The following is a 22,597-nucleotide window of genomic DNA, read 5'->3' as shown; positions in this document are numbered from 1 at the left end:
ACCCAACAACAACCATCAGCAGGTCGTCTCATGGACGGCTCTGGGTGTATGGACGCAGCGGGCTTCCACGCCGTCCTCGCTCTCCCAATCTTTCACAGAGTAGGGGCCTCAATGGCACCACTTCCCCGGTCCACTCCGGACCTTCTTTCTGTATTTGTCTGGGTTGTATAAACTACTACTTTCCTGGCTGGATGCAGAGCCCCATGTATATGCGGCAAACGTTCTATGCGCCTGCCTCGTGGCCCACACCCTATGGGCTTTCTTTCATGGTATGCAGGAACCCTGGTTAGGTCGATGAGCTGTGGTTGTAGGAAGGAAAGGACTTAGGGTGCTTTCCATACAAATAAGATGCCTAATAAAAACAACAGAAATCATCCTCTGCACACCACACCGATGTCGCAATCTCTGTCCCCGCTGTGCAACCACCAACCCCCCCCCACGTCAGACCTGTTTGCCCCTCTTGTTTCAGGCAGCAAGTGGAGGCTTCATGGCAACAGGCCCAAAGACCTGTGGGCTGGCAAAAACGAATTTGTAGGAAGACTCACCATTTAATCTGTGGCCTAGCCCCAGCCAGACCCCCCCCCCCATTCACCAACACTATGGTGTGTATTTCCTCTTAATCCTTTGCTGGGATAGAAAGGTGACATTCAATCGATGAGGCTACGCATGAAAACGATCCTATAACAGATTAAATTGCTGATAGCATTATTGTAGACTTCGCCCACCACATGACAATAACATAACACAATATAAAAACGTGGACAGGTGTCATTTGTCAACAAAATGGAGAAGCTCCTGATCTAAACTGTTGTACTTCCTTCGAAAGTACTAAGCTATCCCTTGCGGGCTCTATCCCTAGGGGTTGGTGATGGGTCGCCCCTCTATCCTAACGCAAAATCATCTTCAGTCAGGTGGTTCACAACCAACTCCGATGCTCCCTTACCTATGATCGGCCCTAAATTCTTTGGCATGGGCTCTCCGGCCGGAGCATCCACATGAGCCAGGGGACAGTTCAACCTGCAATGAGCACCACATGAATGATCCACATTATATATGAAAAATACCAGCATCATGTCTGAGTATGACTTTCTGGGTCAGATTCTCAAAGGCTTTTGGAAGGGAGGGAGGAGAGACCCATCTCCTCACTTGTGCCAAAAAATGGAGGAGCCCAATTCCCAAAGAGCACTGAATGACTGCACATTAGATGCCATTCAAATGCCCCTTTTCCCCCTCTGCACATTTCCTCAAACAAGGGGGCATTTCTGGGCATTCTAAGCGTACCCTGAAATTCACAAACAGGATGCGCTCTAAAGTGCCCAGAAAAGAGCGTCACCCCGCTGCGCCTGTTAGGAACAGGTGCCGGGGTAGCAGCAAATCCTGACAGGGTGATATCTGACCTCGTCATGATTTTTAGCCCGTCTCTGTGAAATGTGCTGTTAGCAACCACGTGGTAACTGATCGCCTGTCATACATTTGTATTGGTAGTGCGCCCCCATCACTAAAGTATGCTAGGGGCCCGGAGAGCACATCTTTGCGCTACAATACGACCCCTCCAGAAATGCTCAGGTCACCTTTGTGAATAGGATGACCCGAGCAATTCCGCAAGCAGCGCAAATGGAACGAGTGCATTCTCTGCACTCCTTTCCTATTTTATGCTTTTTGTGAATCTGATCCTTTGTGTGCTGATGGGCAATGTCTTGTGGTTTGTTCGTGTCCTGACAGTTTTAAAATGTTGTCCCTCCAGATGCAGGTTGATTCAGGGCCCGATTCTAATGTAGGTGTTAAGTACTGAAAAGGACGTTAAAAGGCTTAACGACCTTTTCGGTACTTGAGACCTATTCTGAAGGTGGCGCATTCTTCCGAAGTCGGAAGGAATGCGCCATTTTCGGAATACATGTGGCGGTTGCTAGGATGTTTTGGAAACCAACCTAGCAACCGCCACATTCGTAAACTGGCTTTTTGGAAGCCTATTCTTGTGGCACTCCTCCAGTTTAATATGTGCGCTAAACTAGTGCACATTTACGGTACCCTTCTGGTGTCGTTAAACTGGAGGAGTGCCACAAGAAACCTTGTTTGGTGTAAATGGAAGTGTCCATACACCCGTGTTGTATATGGACACTTTCATGTACACCAAAGCAAGCAGCTTCAACGTTGCTGCAACGTTGAAGCTGCTTGCTTTGGTATACATGAAAGTGTTCATATGGAACACACGGGTGTATATGAACACTTTCATTTACACCAAAGCAAGCAGCTTCAAAATCCTGCAGTGTTGAAGCTGCTCACTTTGGTGTATAGGAACTGTGTTCCCAGCAGCATTTTCGTTAAATGACGATTCCCTCGTTATTTAACGAAAATGCTGCCGAGATTCTGCAATCCGCCTGTTTCCATTAGAAACAGGCGGATTACAGCGAAAGCACTGTTGTGCTTTGCGAAGACGCCCAGGCCCACATGAGAATAGCAGTGGTGCCTGGGCGTCAATAAATGGCGCAGTGAGTCGTGCTATTTAGCACGCTCACTGCGCCAAGATGAGAATCGGGCCCTCAGTATGGTAAACCTAGATTCCATTGCTTTCTCCAGTGCACGAAAAGACTTTGCAGTACATGCAGCAACTCCAGCGAACCAATCGTCATACTAAGACCAGTAACTGTCATATGGGGCAGAGCTCTGACACATCCTAGCCCAAATACCCCCAAACAAGTAAGGTGCAACTTATCCAGGCACAGATCCAGCCTGATGTGCAGTAAAATGACCCTAAGGCCCAAACTGAGATGAAACCATTCCTAGACTCCCTTAGTATTACTCATTGGTTTCAATCCCTTGTTTTGTTTTTCTTTCTATGGAAAAGATATGTTTAGCTCTGTGCATGATTTTTTTTGTTGCCCATTTATCATGTGACCGCCATCTGATGAAAATGTCTCTGGGACTTCGAAAGCTAATGCATCTACCATATCAGTATAATATTTTCAGTTAATTCAATAAAAGGTATAGCAAACTGGATTTTGTTTGATTTCCCCACTGGACTTACATGGCACTAAACCCTTTCTCTAATCCTCCAAGATAAAGCCTTTTGTGTTCCTGCTCCAATGTGCTTCTGCAAAGGGGTGTTTGTCTGCTGTGCCTAGTCTCCCATGTTCTAATAGGAGGCTATTGCAGGGATAGAGGATGTCTGCAGATGTCTCTGATAAAACACAGGAGTGCAGAATTCAAGAAGTGTTCCTTGAAATTCATCCAAGGAAATCACAGTGCACTCTCAAGAGTAAACTCTACAAATCATTAACAGAAACACTAACACTTAATGCATGTCAGAGTAGTAGTTCATGAGAAACAAATCAAAAATAGCATCACTTTTGAGTAAGTTCATTGAAGTCATACACCATTTGTTTACGAAAACAACATGACTCAGATTGTGTAACAGAATTATTTTAGTGAATCAACATTCTACTATAAGCGAAAAAACAAATAATTAATCTCCATTGTAATTCACTTGTTTAACATTAAGCATACTGTAGTGCACCCTTAACAAAGGGTTATTATTCAAACAAAGGGTATTTTAACACAAATAACTTTTTTAGGATCATCAATAAAACATTATAAACTAAGTTTCCACAGGACTAATCCCATCTGTAAACAATAAACATGATGTTATATGTTCGGTTTGAGATTCCTGTTCTTGCTACGTGTTTCACGATCAACGCCCTTCTTCAGGCAATGGAAACTCACTCGCTTCCTAAAAGATTATATAATGTATATATGTAATTGAGGGAGTAACTCCTTACTCAACTTGGAGTGCACACTCACGGCCCCCCTGCCAATAAAAGTTACCTTGCTTCCAACGTCCTCTTCCCGGTCCCTAATAGCCTCAGGGATGCACTGGAAAGGCAGTCATGTGACATAACCACCATCTTTTTCACCTACGTCCCCTGGATCGCCAGGAACTCAAGCCAAGCTGTCTGTGCCTGCGCCATTGTTTCCCACCAGCATTTCCTACCTCTCTTTGTTCTGTTGTAATGTGTAAGCAGAAGGGAATCTAAAGCGGCAACTGGTGGCAGCTACGAGAAACCACACGGAACACATGGGGGAGTTTCAGGAGGGTGGTATTTTTTAGCTGGCAATGCCATATTTTACATGAATCGTCAAGGATTCCCTGACTCGTCCGCTGGCAAGCTCCTCTATAGGGACGTGGGAGATGAAAGGGCAGAGAGGCATATACATAACACTGTAGATGGGAGGGGGGGCTTAGTCCACCTCAAGGTCCTCACTAATTTATATCAAAGATATATTTGCTCTTGCTGTCCATGATTGAGCGCCTGGAAACCATGGATTGGTGAGCGGTATAAATCAACGTAACATAAAATAACATAACATATTACTCAATTTGCCTGAGAGGAGGAAATCATTCCCCATGTTCACTCCAAGGAATGAGGGCTGAACTTTTCCTTGGTGACCCCGATGGAAACAAACAAACGATACGCGGTGCCCCACACTCCGCAACACCCTCTGGGCAGAAAAAGAAAATCTCTGCACACATCTGTACAGCAGTTTAGGGCAACATGGCAAATAAATTACTGATAAATACACACATAATTTCGAGCAAAAAGTCCTCCGGCAGTAGTGTCTGGGGTTGTGCATAATATTATCAATAGGTCTAATTGGCGGCACAGCCACTGATTGCCAACTCTTGTCACATATATGGTATGTCACCGTTTTGTTATTATTCCGGGCAAAGCCATACTATCGACACCAGAGCCAAAACCGCTGGCTTTGCCAGTGCCTGTTTTTCTTCTATATTTCCTTCTCCTGTTCCCAGCCTATCTGTCAAACCATCACTCACTCCATTTCTCCACCAGGTATCTTAATGATCACCTGTTTCCCAACAACAATGTGTCCTCATTGCTGTAGATATTTGCTGCCCTGCATCCCATTCCCTCTTTCTATGTCTACTGCCTGCTCTTTTCTGTTACCCTTCTACAGCATTTTCTTATGTTCTGCAAACATTATGTTTTCCTCTTTATTGCACCTTTATGTTCCCCTTGGTAAATCTCCTGCTTTTCTTTGCCCTATCGCCGTCTCCTCCTGCTTTCTTATGTGACATTGGCTTTGCACTCTCTATTGTTTGTTGTCATTTTATTTCTATCCCTTTTCTCTTTTCCCCTTTCCTTGCTTTCAGATGTGAATTCTCGTTCTGTTCGTCTTTCCCTCGCACACTTTGCCTCCTTATACAGTCTTTCACGTTCGTCTTGTTATTGTTGTTGTTGTGACTTTGTCCCATTTAGCCCTGAGGAGCTATTTACCACACCTTGCCTAAAGCCAGGAGAACCTCATTACAGTTGTTTAGGATGGTGGAAGCGACCCCGAGGAACAAAGGTTGTGTTGCCTGCAGGTGGAAGGTGACTGGGGGCGCATTGCTAAGGACAGGCCAGAGCAGGCTTCTATCCTCTGCCCACTGCTGCTGTAATTATGTAGAAACGTCACTGGTCACATGATATGATAAGTCATTTAAAACATGCCTGTACACAAGTGTTTCTAGGCTTGATGCCTCTGTGGTACCTTTTTGCACTCAGCGCCCTTGGCTGCTTTGCAATTCGCTACCCCTAAAAACAGTCCATTTTTTTTTTTTTTACTATTGTGAATTGTTTTAATGAAACCTTTCATAACATATTATATCAAATACATCCATATAACAAATGTTTCACAAAAATAGTAACATCTTCCTGTCATAAAAATAAACATTTACAGTTACAAACACAAGCAATTCATATCAAGTAGGATAGCAGAGCTCAGTGGCAACACACTGGTCTTGGTAACACGTGGACCTAGAGGAGCACAGGTTCGATTCCCGGATCCGCGCTTAGAAACTTCTTCTTTATTAAGCGCGTTATAAAAAACAATAATGGTAATAAAGTACATACACATAAAAATCTAACAGCCAAATTCAAGCATACTTGGTTCCTAGATCAAGCCTGTAAGGAAAGAGACAGCACTTTTGTCATTTTAAAATATGACATTCTGGACAAAAAGAAGCAGCCCTTAATAGATTTGCAAAGGGCAGGTGGTTCAGGGATCTATTCCCAAGGACCACCGCTGGTTGCAGCTCTTGCCCTGGTCTTGGCAGGCCATTTCTATGTTGCTTCTTCACAGTTTTTCTTTTCTCTCTCTGCTGGTGGAGAGGGTTCCTGCCTTGGCTTGGCTCCCTGAATCATTGACCCTCTGTGACCTCAAAGCACGAGATGTTCTGCATGGCAGCAAGTCCTCGTGAAAATCCCAGTGGGAAGCCATCCAATGGCTCCTGCCAACAGGTTACCAGGTCGAGGGTAGCCAAGCTTAACAGCCCGCACTGCCCTACCAATGGCATGCGCACAGAAGCGACCGCAACAGCAACACAGCACGAAGGACTCATCACCTGCGCTCTGCAAGGGAGGAGGGTGGCACCTTAGAGAGGAGCACATCCCTACAGCAGAGTCAACGAGGATCAGGGGGACACTGAAGCAATGGACGGATTACTCTCAGAACTGGTGAGTACTCACCACACTTCTGTCTTATGTTGAGCAGTGGTAATTCTGAGGAAAGGACGGGCAGGGTTTTTAGTGACCAAGAACCAGAGAAGATGTTATACCCCCTCAACTCTAGGCAACACGCATGTCCCCAACAAAAGTCGGCAGGGGTTTTAGTGACCAAGAACCAGAGAAGATGTTATACCCCCTCAACTCTAGGCAACACGCATGTCCCCAACAAAAGTCGGCAGGGGTTTTAGTGACCAAGAACCAGAGAAGATGTTATACCCCCTCAACTCTAGGCAACACGCATGTCCCCAACAAAAGTTGGCAGGGGTTTTAGTGACCAAGAACCAGAGAAGATGTTATACCCACTCAACTCTAGGCAACACGCATTTCCCCAACAAAAGTACAGTATGGGTCCATTGCACATGAGCCTGAATACCCCCCACCCCTCCCTGCTCTCACGGGTGCCCTGCACTTATTCAAGAACAGGGAAAACAGCATTGGCAAAGCCAAAGGTTTTTTGCATAGGCATCAGATAGCTATTTGCCAGGCTTTGCCATACCCAGACAATCACTACACTGGTTAAATATCTAGCACCATCATTTGCTATGTATTGCCATGATAGGCCCAGGCACTCACACCATCTGACCCCTTGTGTGCTAGATTTAACTATCACACACCAAGTACTGCCATTGTGTGCCCAGGTACCTGCACCATATACTGAATCATATGCCAGATGTTGCTGTCCAGTGCCAGGTGTGGCCATCATATAACCAGGTACTAACATCGTTGGCAACTATACACAAAGCACAAGGGCACCCATAAAGGTGCCCAACGCATAACCAAGCACCCTTGCCCTCAATAGATGCACAGAATCACGGCCCTACATCACATACATTTGTATTTGTATTCCAATCTTTTTCATCTATAATGCGCATGTCCAAAACAAGTAAGGACATTGCATCTGGGCACATATGTACTTAAATGAAGCTCGGAAACAAAAGAATATTTACTGAAAAAGATATATTTTTAAATGTTTGCACAACAGCCAAGTTCGCGTTCTGACTTTCCAGTGGAGCTGATTCTACAGTTTAGGACCCAACACAGAAAACTGTCGGTCACAATGCGAAAAAGAAGCATGAACTGGGAACCATCAATAACTTCCTATCCCCAAGCGAAGAATCTCAGAGGAATATGGGGGGAGATTTGTGCACTTAAGTATGGTGGCACCAGTTCAGGTGTACACTTGTAGATAAGGCAGATGAGCTCAAAAATAATGCTTTGTTGGACTGGCCAACATTGGAGCTCTCTCCGATAAATGGACACAGAATAGGATTTAGAGGGGTTAAACATCAGATGGACATCAGCATTTGAAATCATTTGTAAATTGTCTAACAATGTGTTAGAGATGCTAGCATAAAGGACAGTTGCGTAGTTCAATTGAGGAGTAAGACTCTTTAAGGATAACATGAAGGGTCCGTCGCAGCAGACGGAGTCGGAAAAAGGAGACTCGGGAAAGTTCACTGACTTGGGAGGTGCAACTCCGGATTCTTCACTTTGTTGGCATAGGATGTGGCTATGTCAAAGAGGATAGGTGGCAATGGTTCATGGGTCCGGTGTTTAAGCAAATAAACATGACATATGTTTTAGACGGATTCAGTTGAAGGCCTTTAACAGTCGCGCCTTGAAAAACATGTGTATAGGCGTGTTATAAATGCCATATCATATCATATCCATTGTCAGATCACTCTAAGACAATCATCTACTTCAAAGACATTCTTAGGGGGACAGACTGCTTTAACATAAATCTGAGAGTCACAAATGGAATTTTAGATGAGCTGTGCGTAGACTAGTCATGAGAGGTTGCAGGTAAATCTATACATATAAAAGAAGAAGTCTTGACTGACTCATCAACGCTCAGCTCAAACCATTTAACCTAGGAACGTGATATTTGGAAGGTACATTGTTTTCATGATGTAGACACCCAGTAAGGAAGGATTTTGGAAATTCCATCCCTAAGTGGGTGAAAAGGCAGGGTGAATTCTTTAATGAAGATATCTATATCTTAATAACCAAAGATGTTACAGACATGGAAATTAGTATTTCGATTCTTCTTCACAAATAGAGAAACACATGTTTTACAATTTTCCGAAAATCCAGTTAAGGGAGGTGGAATTTAAAGTATAGTGCTATTGATTTATGTGATTTCATTGTTGTTGTTCTGGCATAACAACTGTGCAGCAGTGTGTTTTAACGTGCTTGGATGGATGAAGGTATTGAATGACTGAAGGCTTCGAGTGACTGCATTTTCTTCCGGCAGTGCTGAGGGAATCCTTCGGGCTCAGAAGACCCACCAGTCCTCTTTCTTTGCCCTGGGCTCTGCCTCCGCCTCCCGCCTCGTTTTCATCCCGTTCCAGGCACTTATGTGCTGGATCGGCCGCCCGCGCAGTGTGCGGGCGCAGCTGGCGCGCCGCCAGCGCGCCGAAGGCGCGCCGTGCGGGGACGTGCCGGAAGGGCTACTTAGATAGAAATTTTCTAATTTCTCTGGCCCACCCCAACACCAGGTGGCCTATTGGCTGGAACCACAACACAGTCCCACCCACCCCCTCCCCTACCAGAAGTACTCATAGCAGTGAGCCCACGCTGGATACCCCTACTCTGTGCCTGCTTAACACAAGGTCCCTTCCTGCTCACTCGGGTGAAATCTGGGACCTGTTAACAAATAGGCAACCAGCTTTTTTATGCCTAACTGAAACCTGGCTGACACCGAGCTCGGCACCCACGGTAGTGCAAGCCCTCCCCCCCAACTACCGCATCACTCACTATGATCGCCCGCCCCCCAAGCGTGGTGGAGGCATTGCAGTTATTTTCAGAGACAAGTACATGGTTAGCCAGATACCTTGCCCGCATACACTTAATATGGAAGCCCTCCTTTGTCGATGTGAGTTATCGACATCATGTGCCACCCACCTCCTGCTTATTTACCGCCCCCCAGGCTCTATGGGAACTTTTGGGAAGGACTTAGCTGACCTTATTGCCGCCCTAAACCTGCAGTATACCAATCTTGTGGTATTAGGTGATTTTAATTTGCATTTTAATCCTCCGAGATCAGATGAATTAAACTTGTTTTTGGATAGCCTCTCTGATCTTCATTTCTGTCCACTGATCCAAGCACCCACCCATCTGCATGGAAATACTCTAGATATGGTATTTGCAAATGATGCTTTACTTGGCCCTGGCCTTATTGAGCCAGTGACTTGGTCTGATCATCATTTGATTTCATGCCCGTTTATTCTAGCCACCCCTGTCTGTAAAGCTCTCCCTCCCAAGACGCTACTCCGCTCTTGGCGATCAGCTGACCCTAAGGCACTTGGTGCCTGTATCGCTGCTGAGTGCGCCTCCTTGGGACCGGTATCTTTATCCACGCTCTCAACATCGCTGCTATTCGCCGCTAATGTTTTCGCCCCATCTAAACTTACCCAGAGTCGGAGATTACTCTCCCAGCCCTGGTTTACTGATCAGCTAAAAAGCGCCCGCCTGCTACTCAGACAAGCCGAACGCAAATGGCGGGCTAGCTATGACCCTTTGCTTAAAGACTTGTACAAGCTCAGTCTTTCCATCTACCTAGCCAAGGTCAAGCTGGCTAAAGCCACTTATTTCGCTCAACAAATTGAAAGTGCTCTATGTAAACCCAAAACACTATTCTCTATTGTTCAATCACTCTCCTCTTCTGAACCCCTCACCTCGATGGTTAAACCATCGCAAAAGCTATGCAATGACCTGGCATCGTTTTTTATTACGAAAATCGATGTGATACGATCTAACATTGCCAAATCTCTCGCTATGCAACCTTCCGGCACTACTAGCTTTTTGCCACTCACCCTCACTGACCCCCCTGCCAGCTGGTCCACCTTTCCTCTATTCACTGAGGCAGAGGTCCTAGCAGCGATTCTTAAAATTAAGTCCTCTTCTCCAGAGGATGCCATTCCAGCAAGTATGATGAAGTCTATTGCCCCAGACATTCTGTTTGACGTCACAGTGGCTATAAATAACTCATGCCAGTCTGGCCTGGTTCCGCCGGAACTCAAATCTGCTAGGGTTATTCCCCTGCTTAAGAAGCCGTCCCTTGACCCTACTATCCCCTCTAATTTTCGCCCCTTATCCCTGCTCCCGTTCTTGTCTAAACTCTTGGAATCTCTGGTCACACCCCTTCTCTCCTCCTTTCTGGAATCCTCTAAGATCTTTAATCCTGCCCAGGCAGGTTTCAGGCCAGGAAGGGGAACGGAGAGCGTGCTTGTCTCAGTGCAAGATGACATGTCTAGACTTGCGGACGCAGGTGGAGTTGGAGCCTTGATTCTGTTGGATCTGTCCGCTGCATTTGATACAGTGGACCATCCTATTCTCCTCTCACGTCTAGCACAAATCGGGATCTCTGGATCAGTCCTGGCCTGGTTCACCTCTTTTCTTGCAGACCGCACTCAGACCCTTGCTATGCCCCCTTTCCTTTCTGTCCCTTGTGCCCTCACCTGCGGTGTTCCCCAGGGATCCTCTCTTTCCCCTATTCTATTCAATATTTACATATGGGCGCTGGTCTGCCTTATCCGCTCGTATGGACTTAACTGTTATTCCTACGCGGATGATACTCAAATCCTGATCCGTTTGGATCAGGATCATATCAAGGTCTCAGCTTCTCTTCATGACTGTTTGACATCAGTTGGTGTCTGGATGGACCAAAACTGGCTCAAGCTTAATGGCGATAAAACTGAGGTGATGTTGGTGGGTTGTCCTCCCTGCCCGTCACTATGGACCCCTGCTTTTTGGCCTACTTCACTGGGCCCTCTGCCTTGTCCAGTGGGCAAAGTAAAGAACTTAGGAGTCATTCTTTCTACCCCCCTGTCCATGACTAATCAGGTCTCTACGGTCTGTCAATCCGCCCATCACCAGATTAGGGTACTTAAGAAGGTCCTCCCCATGATCCCAGAGGCTATGCGTCCTCCTGTGGTAGCTGCATTAGTCCTCTCACGGCTGGACTATTGCAATTCCTTATACCTCGCTCAGCCGACGGGCCTTCTCCAACGCCTCCAACGTATACAGAACCTGGCAGCTAGACTGGCCACAGGTTCCCCCTATGGAGCTCATATCTCGCCAGTGCTTCGCCAACTCCACTGGCTCCCAGTGGCCCAGCGAGTTAAGTTCAAGTCACTGTGTATTGTCCATCGAGCTATCCAGGGCCTAGGTGCTGAGTTTCTTCAAACCAAATTTGTTCGGTATATCCCAGAACGCAACCTTCGTTCCCTGAACACCAATCTTTTGGTGGTCCCTAAGTATAACCGGGAAAGACTCGGTGGCAGAGCCTTTTCCATTGCTGCGGCAAGGCTGTGGAACACCCTCCCACTGCCACTCAAGTCTATCTCCAACCATTTGGCTTTTAGGAAAGCCCTCAAAACTACTCTATTCTAACTCTCTGACTATTACTGTTCCTCTTGTTTGATAGCTTCCTCACCAGCGCCATGATGCCCCCGGGCGACCGTGCGCTTTACAAGTTCAGGTAATAATAATAATAATAATGTGTCTGCAAGTCAGTTCTCCGAACTGCTCTTAACATATGGAGAGTATCCCGTATTTGAGAGTAAAATTGTCAATTCTCTAGCAACACTCACATTCAAAATGTACCCTGACATAAACAATCTAATGGAAAAATCTACAGAATAGTTATGTGAGCATGACATGTTAAAATGCCAAAGAGTGGCATGGCTGCTATAATTAATTAAATACTTATTCATTCTTTTGGAGGAGTCCAAATAGAGTACATATGGAGTACAAATCTGTACAAATCTGTGAACTCATTGGCTCAAAGTGATGACACAGTCCACTACCCCGTTGAGTTCTTGAACACTTAAAATCCTCCTGTTCTTCCCAAACACAAACCTCTTCTCCAAGGTGGAGAACCTGTGATATTACTGCAGAACCTCAACCCACCTAAGCTCTGTAATGGCAACAGTTTGCAGTGAATGCTTTCCACAGAAATGTGATTGAGGCTATGGTGCTAACCGGTTCTGGTGTATACCTCTTATACCTTCAGAATATCCATTTGAATTCAAAAGACTTTAGCTCCCCTTAAAGTTGTGTGTCCCTATGACCATCAACAAATCTCTGGGGCAGACTTTAAAGGTAGCAGCGATTGACGTAAGGGAAAACTGCTTCTCGCATGGGCAGTTTTATGTGGCCTATTCCAGAGTCAGCTCACCTAACTCTCTGGTAATGCTAGCACCTAAAGGGAGACCCACTAATGTAGTTTACGAAGATGTACTCAAATAGTTTTTTTTGTAGGTTGCAGAGGCTGAATAAGTAATTTTCATGTTTTTGTCTCTCTCATTGTCTTTTTGAATTTACAACATGAAAAAAGGTCTGGACGCACATCAATGGAACAACTATCTTTGTTTTATAGCCAATATGCACCGACTAAAGTCTGCAATAAAGATTGCTTATTACGTTAAGATACCAACACGTAAATTATATTTCCTAGTACAATTTGACAAAAAACTCATGTGTCTTTTAAAAACAATTGCACCAAATCTCAAAATCCACACGAGCGAAGCCACGGGCAACAGGTAGCAATAAATAACAGAGGAGAAAGGGGGGACCCATGTGGGATACTGCAACTAATGCAAACTTAGTTACATATGGACTAAAAGGGAAGGATGGGCACCACCACAATTGATATAGTTCATACACCTCAATTGATACAAATATTATGTAACAGTTGCTTCAATAAAAGAGCGCAATCGTTAATGCCCATGACACTCTGGGCCACAAAAACTGTACACACAGATCATGGAGAATTTCCAAGGAACTCTGTGCTCACAGAATCATGCGGAAAGGCTACTACAATAATAATCCAGTAAGGAATGATTTTTAAAAACATTTTCATATACAAAAAAATAGTATGTAACAAAATCAATTCAAGGTTTAAGAGGGACCACAGGTAACAGTATCCAATTCATTTCAGACTAGGCCTGCCATCAGGGCAGACGCTATAGTCATGATCTGAAAACATAATACAAAAACACATAGAGTAACACAAACAGATGAAAGAGAAAATAAACAAAACAAACAAGAGAAAACTAGTTAATTCAGTTAATTTCGGTGACAAAACAGCTTTCTCCATTACATTAAAAAATAAGCAATACTCTATACCTAGAGCACCTGGAGACTCCTCCTCAGTGGTAGAGGTGCGCGGTATAAGCAAACATAACATAACAACATAACATACCGCAGTACTATATCTAAGATGAAAATTAAAGATAATACAGAAACAAATTTGCTATACTTTCAAACAAAACTGTAAACAATCCCAAAATGTGTGCAAAAAGATTGCTTAACTATGGTGAGTAATGGCAAAAACCAGAAATCAATACCTGAAGCAAAGTTGTACACAACCAATAGAGCAATGAAGGGGAACTCAAGTGCCTACAAATAAACATTTCCCTGTTTAGTTAACTAAACAAAAATCAAAATATAGACTTATTTGTAGCCTGGTTAATATGAAAAGAATCAGGCGCTTGCACATATGAATGGGGCAATCACAGTCATCAAGGTTAATCATTGTTCATACCTACCTGTGGTCTGATTTATGTTAGAACCGCTGGAAATTGTGCTATGTCAGAGACGTAATGAAATCATCACTGTGACGACATGATAACGCAATGTTGAGGCAGTATCTATTTGTAAATAAAGTTGTTGATGCCATTCTTAACACCTAACACCCACTGAGGTAACAGGAAATGTATCAAATCTAAACATGTTGTGCAAACAATGCAAAAATGTATAACTTGTGTCAATGTCCCAGCTGAATCTCTATATGCAACCAATTAAATGTTCCATATACCATTCTTCAATCAACTGGATAAAAACATGAAGCTATTTACCATGTACAGTCACTTACAGATTTCCCACAGAGTTCCAAATATTGTTCATGACGTTGTGAACAAAATGACGTCAAAGTATAATGATAACCTAGACTTTATGTATATGTAAAGTAGTGTGTTACCTTCTATGAAATAAATGAACCCATTAAAAAAAAATAATCAACATCATTCCAACATGGACGTAATAATGTTCTAATACAGTAATTATTTTTTTTATTTACATTTGTAAACAGTATTATACATGTTGTTCTTGGAGGCAAAACATCATTAATACATGTGTCAAAAGAGTATATTCTGTACATCTGTAAGTAACTCAGTAATTCCAAATTTGCTCAGAAACAATACATATTACAAATTAGATGTGCCTTCTGCAACATTAGCGTGTTATATAAGCGGCCAGCCTTATGTCAAATGGCATATAATTGTTTCCCAAAATCAAGTACATAGAGGAAATACCAGACTCATCTTCAGTCCTTTAGAGGGAACATACAAAATTGCAGACCTTGTTCATGCCACCCAGAGCAACCGCATCCAATTTGTCTGTCCAGAATGATTCAAGATGGTCCAACATGTTATGAAGTTAATTATGTGGTCCATATGACCTAATTAATTCTAAAATTTGGAAATAGATGTATGATATTTGCTGTCTCTTCTCCATGAAATGACTTGCCACAGATGAATTTCCGTCTGTATGTTTGACCTATGCTCATTCCAACGTAGTGGACTGGGTCGAATGGATTGGCCCACATAATGGAAGGCACAAGGGCAGAGGATTGCATACATTACAATTACATTGTTTGTATCGCATGTAGCATAATCTCGTGTAGGTGTCTTCACAGCAGTGCTTGGGTGATATACAATATTTCCTTTTGTAATAACACTATAGTGCAGTTCATGCATGGGACGCTACCAGATTTTCTACTTGACTCCAAAATGGGCATCAGCGTTTAAAATCCAGTTAAAAGGTCAGCAGCTGCAGCCTTAGCCTGCCACGGGCTTCGCCAGCAAGGGGCAGCCAGCTTCAATTTAAACAGGAGGCAAGATTACAGAGGACCGCAGTTATGCTGAACTGAGTCCCTGATCTGAGTACCCAAACAGCCTTTTCCAAACAACGCAAGGGGCAGGCAGCTTCAATTCAAGGTTCTGCTCGAAGGATCACCAGGGTGTGATCTGTCAGGTACCTCATTCCTATCTCCAATTCTGTATTCTTGATAATTTTGAAAGCATCCGAAACTAGTATCATGTCTATGCACGAGAACCCTTTGTGCACCGTAGAGTAATGCGTGTATTCCCCGAACCTGGGGATGAAAAAATCACCATGCCTCCAGGAGGTGTCATTCCCTGAGAAAGTGTGCCAGTGCAATTCTATTATCTGCTATCATTGGAGGTGGGAGGGAGAGCCTTGTCCATGGGTAGATCCATTACACAAGTGAAATCCCCTCCTACCAATACTTTACCCATACACCACCCCGTCAACTTATCCAGGCTTGTTATAAAGTGTTCCTGATTTTCATTAGGTGCATGTACCCAGTACCAACTAGCGCCCCTCTGGGTCCCTATATAAGAAGCGTTTAATGAACTCTATGTCCCTAGCAATTAAAATGGCTACTCCCCTTTTTTTGGTGGCACTGGATGCAAAGAATTGTTTAGGGAATGCCCTGTGTTTAAGGTGGAACTCATCCCTTAGGAGCATGTGTGTCTCCTTTAGCCATACTACAGAGGTATGCAACCCGGTTAAGCATCTCAAAACTGAACACCTCTTAATCAGTGAATCTAGGCCCTGGACATTTAGAGGAACCATCTGGAGCTCATCCATCAGCCAACTCCAGACCTAACCTAACCTTCCTGTGGAATCCTGACCAAGGCCCAACTCCTCGATTGTTATAGAGTCCTGCATATCACCACTGTGTTAACTTTAATAGAAAAAAAAGAAACTCCCCGAACCCTCAACCAACTTTCAACTCCAGCATAACAACCATAGTAACCATCCTCAACCAGGCTCACATTCCATCCGGGGTAACCAGGACTCTATCCCGTCAACCTCACCGGTTTCCCCCTCTCCCTCCTGTTTCATTTGGCCTCCCTCATAAAAGTATCTCCCTAAGAGTTCTGTCAGTGAGCCTTGTTTAGCGTTCCCACACCGTTAGTGCAATCCAATTAGCCGTGCCCGCCAATGTCAAAGATCAATGGCACCACTCCTTTATCGTGTTTTCAATGTTGTATGCCCCCAGTCAGGAGGGTGCAGCGTTCTTGCCCCCCTACTTCTCATTTTTGGATGAGGATGCACTGATTTCCATCGTTCTTTCTTTTTCAGCAGTGAGATGTTCTCCTTATCACCCATGCCAGCTCCTAAACCTGCGGTACGCATTAATAAAATCATGGCAAAAATGTTGCCTTTACAAAAAATTGCGGCAAAAATGCAGTGGTTTGGCCCGGTAAAGGTGTACCCCATTATACCATTTAAAGGGAGCGGGGGTTGCAGGGGGTATCCCATGCTCCCCTTAAATGGTATAATTGGTCTGGGGGCTGCAGGGGTGTCCCCTGCATCCTTTACATGGATTGCGGCAGCAAAACCACAGCCTTTATGCTGTGATTTTTTGTATAAACAGCCATTTTTCCAACAATTTTAACACATGGAACCAATTCCGCACAACAGTGCTCAGCGCTCTCCTCCATCAATTCTGCCGCCACCTCTTCCTTAGAGATTGAGTAGGATTGTCCCTGTTCTTAGACAGGCACAGCTACACCCTACTGATGAGGTTCAACCAGACGGAAACACGTGTCTGGAGTTGCTGTTTGTACTCTTGTTCAGAGGAGAATTGCCTTACATTTCAGTGCTGGACGGCCCCAGGGCAGGACAAAGACTGATATGTGTAGGATATTTCTTCTCTGTGAAAGATAGTGAGCTAAAGACTCTGGGTAAGGCTCTTGTAACCAGGACTCATGTCTGGCAGAGAGTCTCCCAGGACCCCCCTTTTTATTTGCTTGTGGTGTATGATCCACTGCTTTGGGAGGGGATAAGGGCCTGGAATGGGCTCGGACTCGGGAGCTCAATGGAGAGGACTCTGCTGGCGTCTCCGGCTAGCCTCCATTCACATTTCTTAAGGAACATAAGTCCCTGCTAATAATCCCCTCTCCCTCCCATCAATGTCTAATGGTGCCCATTGTAATGCTCTGTGCCAGGACAATGAGGGCGCTGAGAAGGAACATCGTGCTTGGCACCCTCATTGTCCAGGCAGAGGGACACCTTTCCTGTTCAAATGGTAGAGGTATCCCACTGCCAATGACACAGTTTGGCTCTTAAAGAGACACTGGGGAAAGCCCCACCCACCCTCTCTATGCCCCACGTATGCCACCGCTCTGAAACGTGATACAGCGCTCCAGGATCATTGCTGGTTGCAGTGTTCACTGAAATCTGGGACAAGGACTTTGGGATTTTTGCCGATCCGAGATCCGTGGAGACATTTTTTGCAGGATCCTGCATCCAGTCAAATCTGGCCCAATTCTAGAACAGAGTTTAGGACGCTAAAGTGAAAAGGAACTTGCTTGGCGCACGCAGGTCACCCAGCGGCTGTCCACAATTCATTCTGGGTGCATCAGGTACAAGCAGAAGCATCGACACACGGGGTGGCTGTCTCCCTGTGTTCTCATAGTACAATGATATTTGAAATAGCATCGACAACCGCAGGATGGCTTTCTGAAAGTACCTGTAATGGTCACATCTGTAGAGGTCTTTGTGTATACTGGCACAACATTCAAATAGAAGCTACTTACTAGCAAAAGAAACATTTCATATCATGAAATAGCAGGTTTTAGGGTTATTAGAGTGATTAGAAAGAGTATAATGAAATATGATTCTTGTGATGTTGCATATGTAAAACCCACCTTGTCCCCAACAAGTTAAAATCAAAAGGTAACTCTGCCAGTATTTAGACACAACTCACAAGTCTTTTGAAACCTCCCAACTGTGTACTTAATATCAAGATTAAGGGGTGGGCGGAATGGCGGAACGGCTGAAATTGCCCGTTTCAGACCCTTTCCCAACTTACATTTCGTTATTCCAAAATGTCTTTTTTTTTGGTCGTGAAGAAATTGACATTTCAGATGTTTTCACTCAAGACATTTTATTTTCCCATACATTTTGTTTTTTTGAAGTGTTTTAGGTGACCAAAAGCGAATTTTCTGTAAAAAAACAGGGAAACGGAATTGATGGCAAATTTTGCCAATTTCGTTTTGCCAACAGTAATTTCTCCCATTGCTTATTAAGATCAGTGTCTCGTGTGGACACTGTCTGGATTAAATGATTGACTCATATTATGCCTAGGAATGTTTGCGGCACGGTTGCCCACTGCCTTCATCTAACTTCTGTTCCTGCTAATGTCTCTGTTTTGCTTTATTCTACTTTTTCTTTTCACATTATTCTTCTTACTGTCTTTCTTTTTTTCTCCCCTTTCTTTAATGCTGCACTTTTTCTTTTCTTGTGATTTTTCTTTTTTTTTTATCTGTGCAGTGGTGAGAAGATGACAGAGGTACATTACTTAAAAGATTCACCACTTGGTTTTGTCACATTTATTACATTATATGAAGTGAAACATACTTAAAAAAATGGAACACCTGTCTGAGATTAATCACACGTGTGGCACTTAAAGTACTCCTCAATACAAAAGAAAATCAGACTGGAGTAATGTAGTGTAACAGATTAAGTACTGACTACGGAAGTTGGAGGCACACGCTCGAATGTTGGCTTCCTAATGGACCGCTGTGCAATCTTGGGTAAATCATTTCTTATACCTATGCTATAGCTGCTAAAATGGATTCTTGGAACTGGAGGTATTTTGTGTTTGTGTTTCTTTGAAGCGCTTTGAAGCACTTCTCCTGTGTATAAGCGCTATATAAATAAACAATAAATAAACACATTTTGAGTTTTATTTAATTGAGATAATGAAACTACAAAATCCAAACCTGTGGTGTCACATCCCCACCCCACCATCAAAGCTCTCAGTTCTCCCAGGTCTAATTGTGAAAACTACATCCAGTACCATATTTTCTTAGAATTCTGGGACATTTTTCATTTGAAATTCTGGACTGCAAATCCCAGAATTCCAAGAAATATATATGAGTCTGGACAGCTTTCTCGTCCATAGATCTGGAAAAGGTGAGAGCTCTGCACCTTACCAAAAAGACAAAGGGAGATATAGAACAGATTTCCCTTCAGCACCATCTCGCAGCTTCTGATCTAGCTCCCCACGCGGACAAACGATGACCACCATAAAACTACATCCAGTACCATATTTTCTTAGAATTCTGGGACATTTTTCATTTGAAATTCTGGACTGCAAATCCCAGAATTCCAAGAAATATATATGAGTCTGGACAGCTTTCTCGTTCATAGACCTGGAAAAGGTGAGAGCTCTGCACCTTACCAAAAAGACAAAGGGAGATATAGAACAGATTTCCCTTCAGCACCATCTCGCGGCTTCTGATCTAGCTCCCCACGCGGACAAACGATGACCACCATAGATGAACGGTAACAATCCATCAATACATTTGGAAAGACTATCCTAGAGAGGAAGGCAGACCAAACATAAGACACTAAAAGGACCCAATTCCTAGAAGCCAGAGTCTGAGACCCAGATGAACACACTGCAGCCCTGGTGGGCAAGTTGACCCGCTTTCCACCCAACTAGAGTCCGAAAACAGAAATATTGTGGACTAGCAGGCCAGTAAAACTATTCTCGGCATAGCAACCTCAGGAAGATACGTTTCCCCAAAGAGGGTTGAGGGATAAAACCCTAGTCAATTTCTCCAAAAAGACATTACCTAAAATACTAAACCAGACACCTGGAAAAGTGTCCTACATTGAGAACGTTTGTGCGACACATTCCCCAAAGGCAGCAGAGGGCAGGCATCCTAGATCCAAACTAGTTAGATTTCTTGGCTTTCCTGTGCTCCCATACCCCCACCTAGTGAATGTTGCGCAAAGAAAGTCTCATGCCCTGCCCCCATGCATGCCCCATACACAACCACATGACACGGCACCACACATGACTGTGTGTGTACCGAAATGCTTCTTAAAACACCAGGGAAATGGAGACAGTTATTTATATGGGGCAAAGAAAAATCTAGAATAATGTTCCTTTAACTCTGTGGTGAACCAGAACAAAATCTTTAAACCAGGACAAAATCTTTCAACTAGCCAATTAGCTTGCTACGCGAAAAGAAGTTGCTCGTGTTACCCTGCTCCACTGGTCGATGGCCGCACACATGGCTTCTCAGACTACCATAAGGCGGAATTAGTTAGTGACTGTTATAGGGTTTAATACAATAATTTGATATTAAATGGCTCTTCTAATGTACCCTTTGTTATTGAAGTTATAAATATATGCTTCATAACATTGACAGTCTAACCCAAATTCATTCATTTATGTCCCCACATTTTTTTGATGGCTTATTTCATCATCACCATTTTATTTCAGGAACATATTTCCCATAAATGTACATACAGAGAAAAATATACAATATCATTTGATTAAAACACAATAAGATCAAATCCACTTGTGTGTTCAGGCAACCTAAAACATTAAAATTAAATAAGATGGAATGTATAATATTGCCTTAACAGGTAGTACACCATCAAACACCAAATAGTTTAAATAAACTCAATAACACTCCATTCAACCCACTTAAGAGTTTCTTTCATTTTCTCATTGCACCTTGGAGGAATTTCATAAGCGTCCATGTTGTGGTTTCCCTATTAGCCCAGAGTAAATAGATGTAGGCTGGGCGACACTGTCGGAAGCCACTGTTCCTCAGAATGGGTAATACATATTGCTTCATAAGAGGGGAAGATCTGGGACAGAACAGCCAAAAGTGCAAAAGAGTTTCAAAAGAGGTAATACAAAATGGACAGACCCTGACAAAATTGCGAATTGTGTGCCAACTCACTTGAGTTCCATTTATATTTAAACCATTAAACCGTGATCTGATAATTAAGTATCAATGATATATGTATGGGGAAAAACATAGGTAGGGAGCCATATGATCTGTTACAGGGGGGGATAAAGAGGAGGGCTCTATATGGCCATTTGTGATCTTCACCATTTTTACCTCTAGTCTGCCGGAATTATACTGATTAAGTAAAAACGATGTCCATTTAGTTATAGTACATTTCCCACAAGGAGCACTGATATTATAAAAAATAGAGGTTGTAACCTTAGCTAATTCCTTGTCCACCTGCAATAGGCAAGGAATTTCCAAATCCCTCTCAATTGATAACACCTAATACAGGAATTGTTTACAAAACAATGTTCATGGCTTATTATATTTTAAAAGGCAAAGTTGACTAGGTGTACTAGACAGCGAATCCTCAATAAAAGATATGTTCAGCTCCCTATCTGCTGCATAATTAAATGAAGATCAAGGGACACCCATTCATCATCTAAAGCATTTTTGATACCCTGTAGATCTTTCTGATTTCAATAACCAAATATGCCACTGTCATAAAGTGCAGTTTTTTTTTGCTTTCACTCTATATATTCTGAGCACTAACACAATTGTTTGTACCCTAAAATTACTTGTCAATTTAAAAATAGCACCAATTTCTTCAACACCTGTTTAAGGGCTTCATTTTGATGATTAAGGTTTGATGAACATTGTATACCTCGGTAATCAAAAGCTTTAACTCTGGTATAATGTTTTGGTTACCTTAATACAGGGATACCTTGTTACTGATTTCCTAATATTGACTTTAAAGTCTAGATTAGCCATGCTACTTGTATATGCATTTACTCATCTCCATAAAGGAGTCATAAAATTGTCATAAAACTATCCCTTCCTTATATAAATTGACATAGCCACTAGCAAATATAAATCCAATGCTTGGTGTTCTGTGCCGAGGGTTTCTCTAAAACCGAATTGTGTTTCTGATAAAAACGTTTTTGTCATTGATCCAATCCATAATTCTAGTTAAAATTACTTTTACAAAAACGTTAGAGGAAGAGTCCAAAAATAATAATTAGTCTGTAACAAGCAGGATCTCCTATATCCCTGTTCTTAAAAATTAGATACATAACTTCAGTTTTCCAAGATTTGGGGTAACCCTGCATAGTTAATAGTGCATTAAAGACATCGCACAATAGAGGACAAGATAGAACGACCCCAAAGATCTGTATA

General features: G+C 43.3%; 1 protein-coding gene across 1 annotated transcript in view; it reads left to right on the top strand.

The window, feature by feature from the left end:
• Positions 1-6,341: 6,341 nt before the first annotated feature.
• The window catches only part of LOC138492614 (solute carrier family 2, facilitated glucose transporter member 11-like), a 217,436-nt gene continuing 201,180 nt past the window's right edge, over positions 6,342-22,597 (top strand). Inside the window, exon 1 of the mRNA XM_069619907.1 lies at positions 6,342-6,512. Coding sequence (XP_069476008.1) covers positions 6,489-6,512 — 24 coding nt within the window. The 5' untranslated portion in view covers positions 6,342-6,488. The remainder of the gene's footprint in view (positions 6,513-22,597) is intronic.

This window comes from Ambystoma mexicanum, chromosome 10 (genome assembly GCF_040938575.1).
Source record: "Ambystoma mexicanum isolate Mex_15411 chromosome 10, UKY_AmexF1_1, whole genome shotgun sequence".
In the NCBI taxonomy this organism is placed as follows: Eukaryota; Metazoa; Chordata; class Amphibia; order Caudata; family Ambystomatidae; genus Ambystoma; species Ambystoma mexicanum.
The sequence above is the reverse complement of the archived record's forward strand: the minus strand, read 5'-3'. Positions and strand labels throughout refer to the sequence as shown.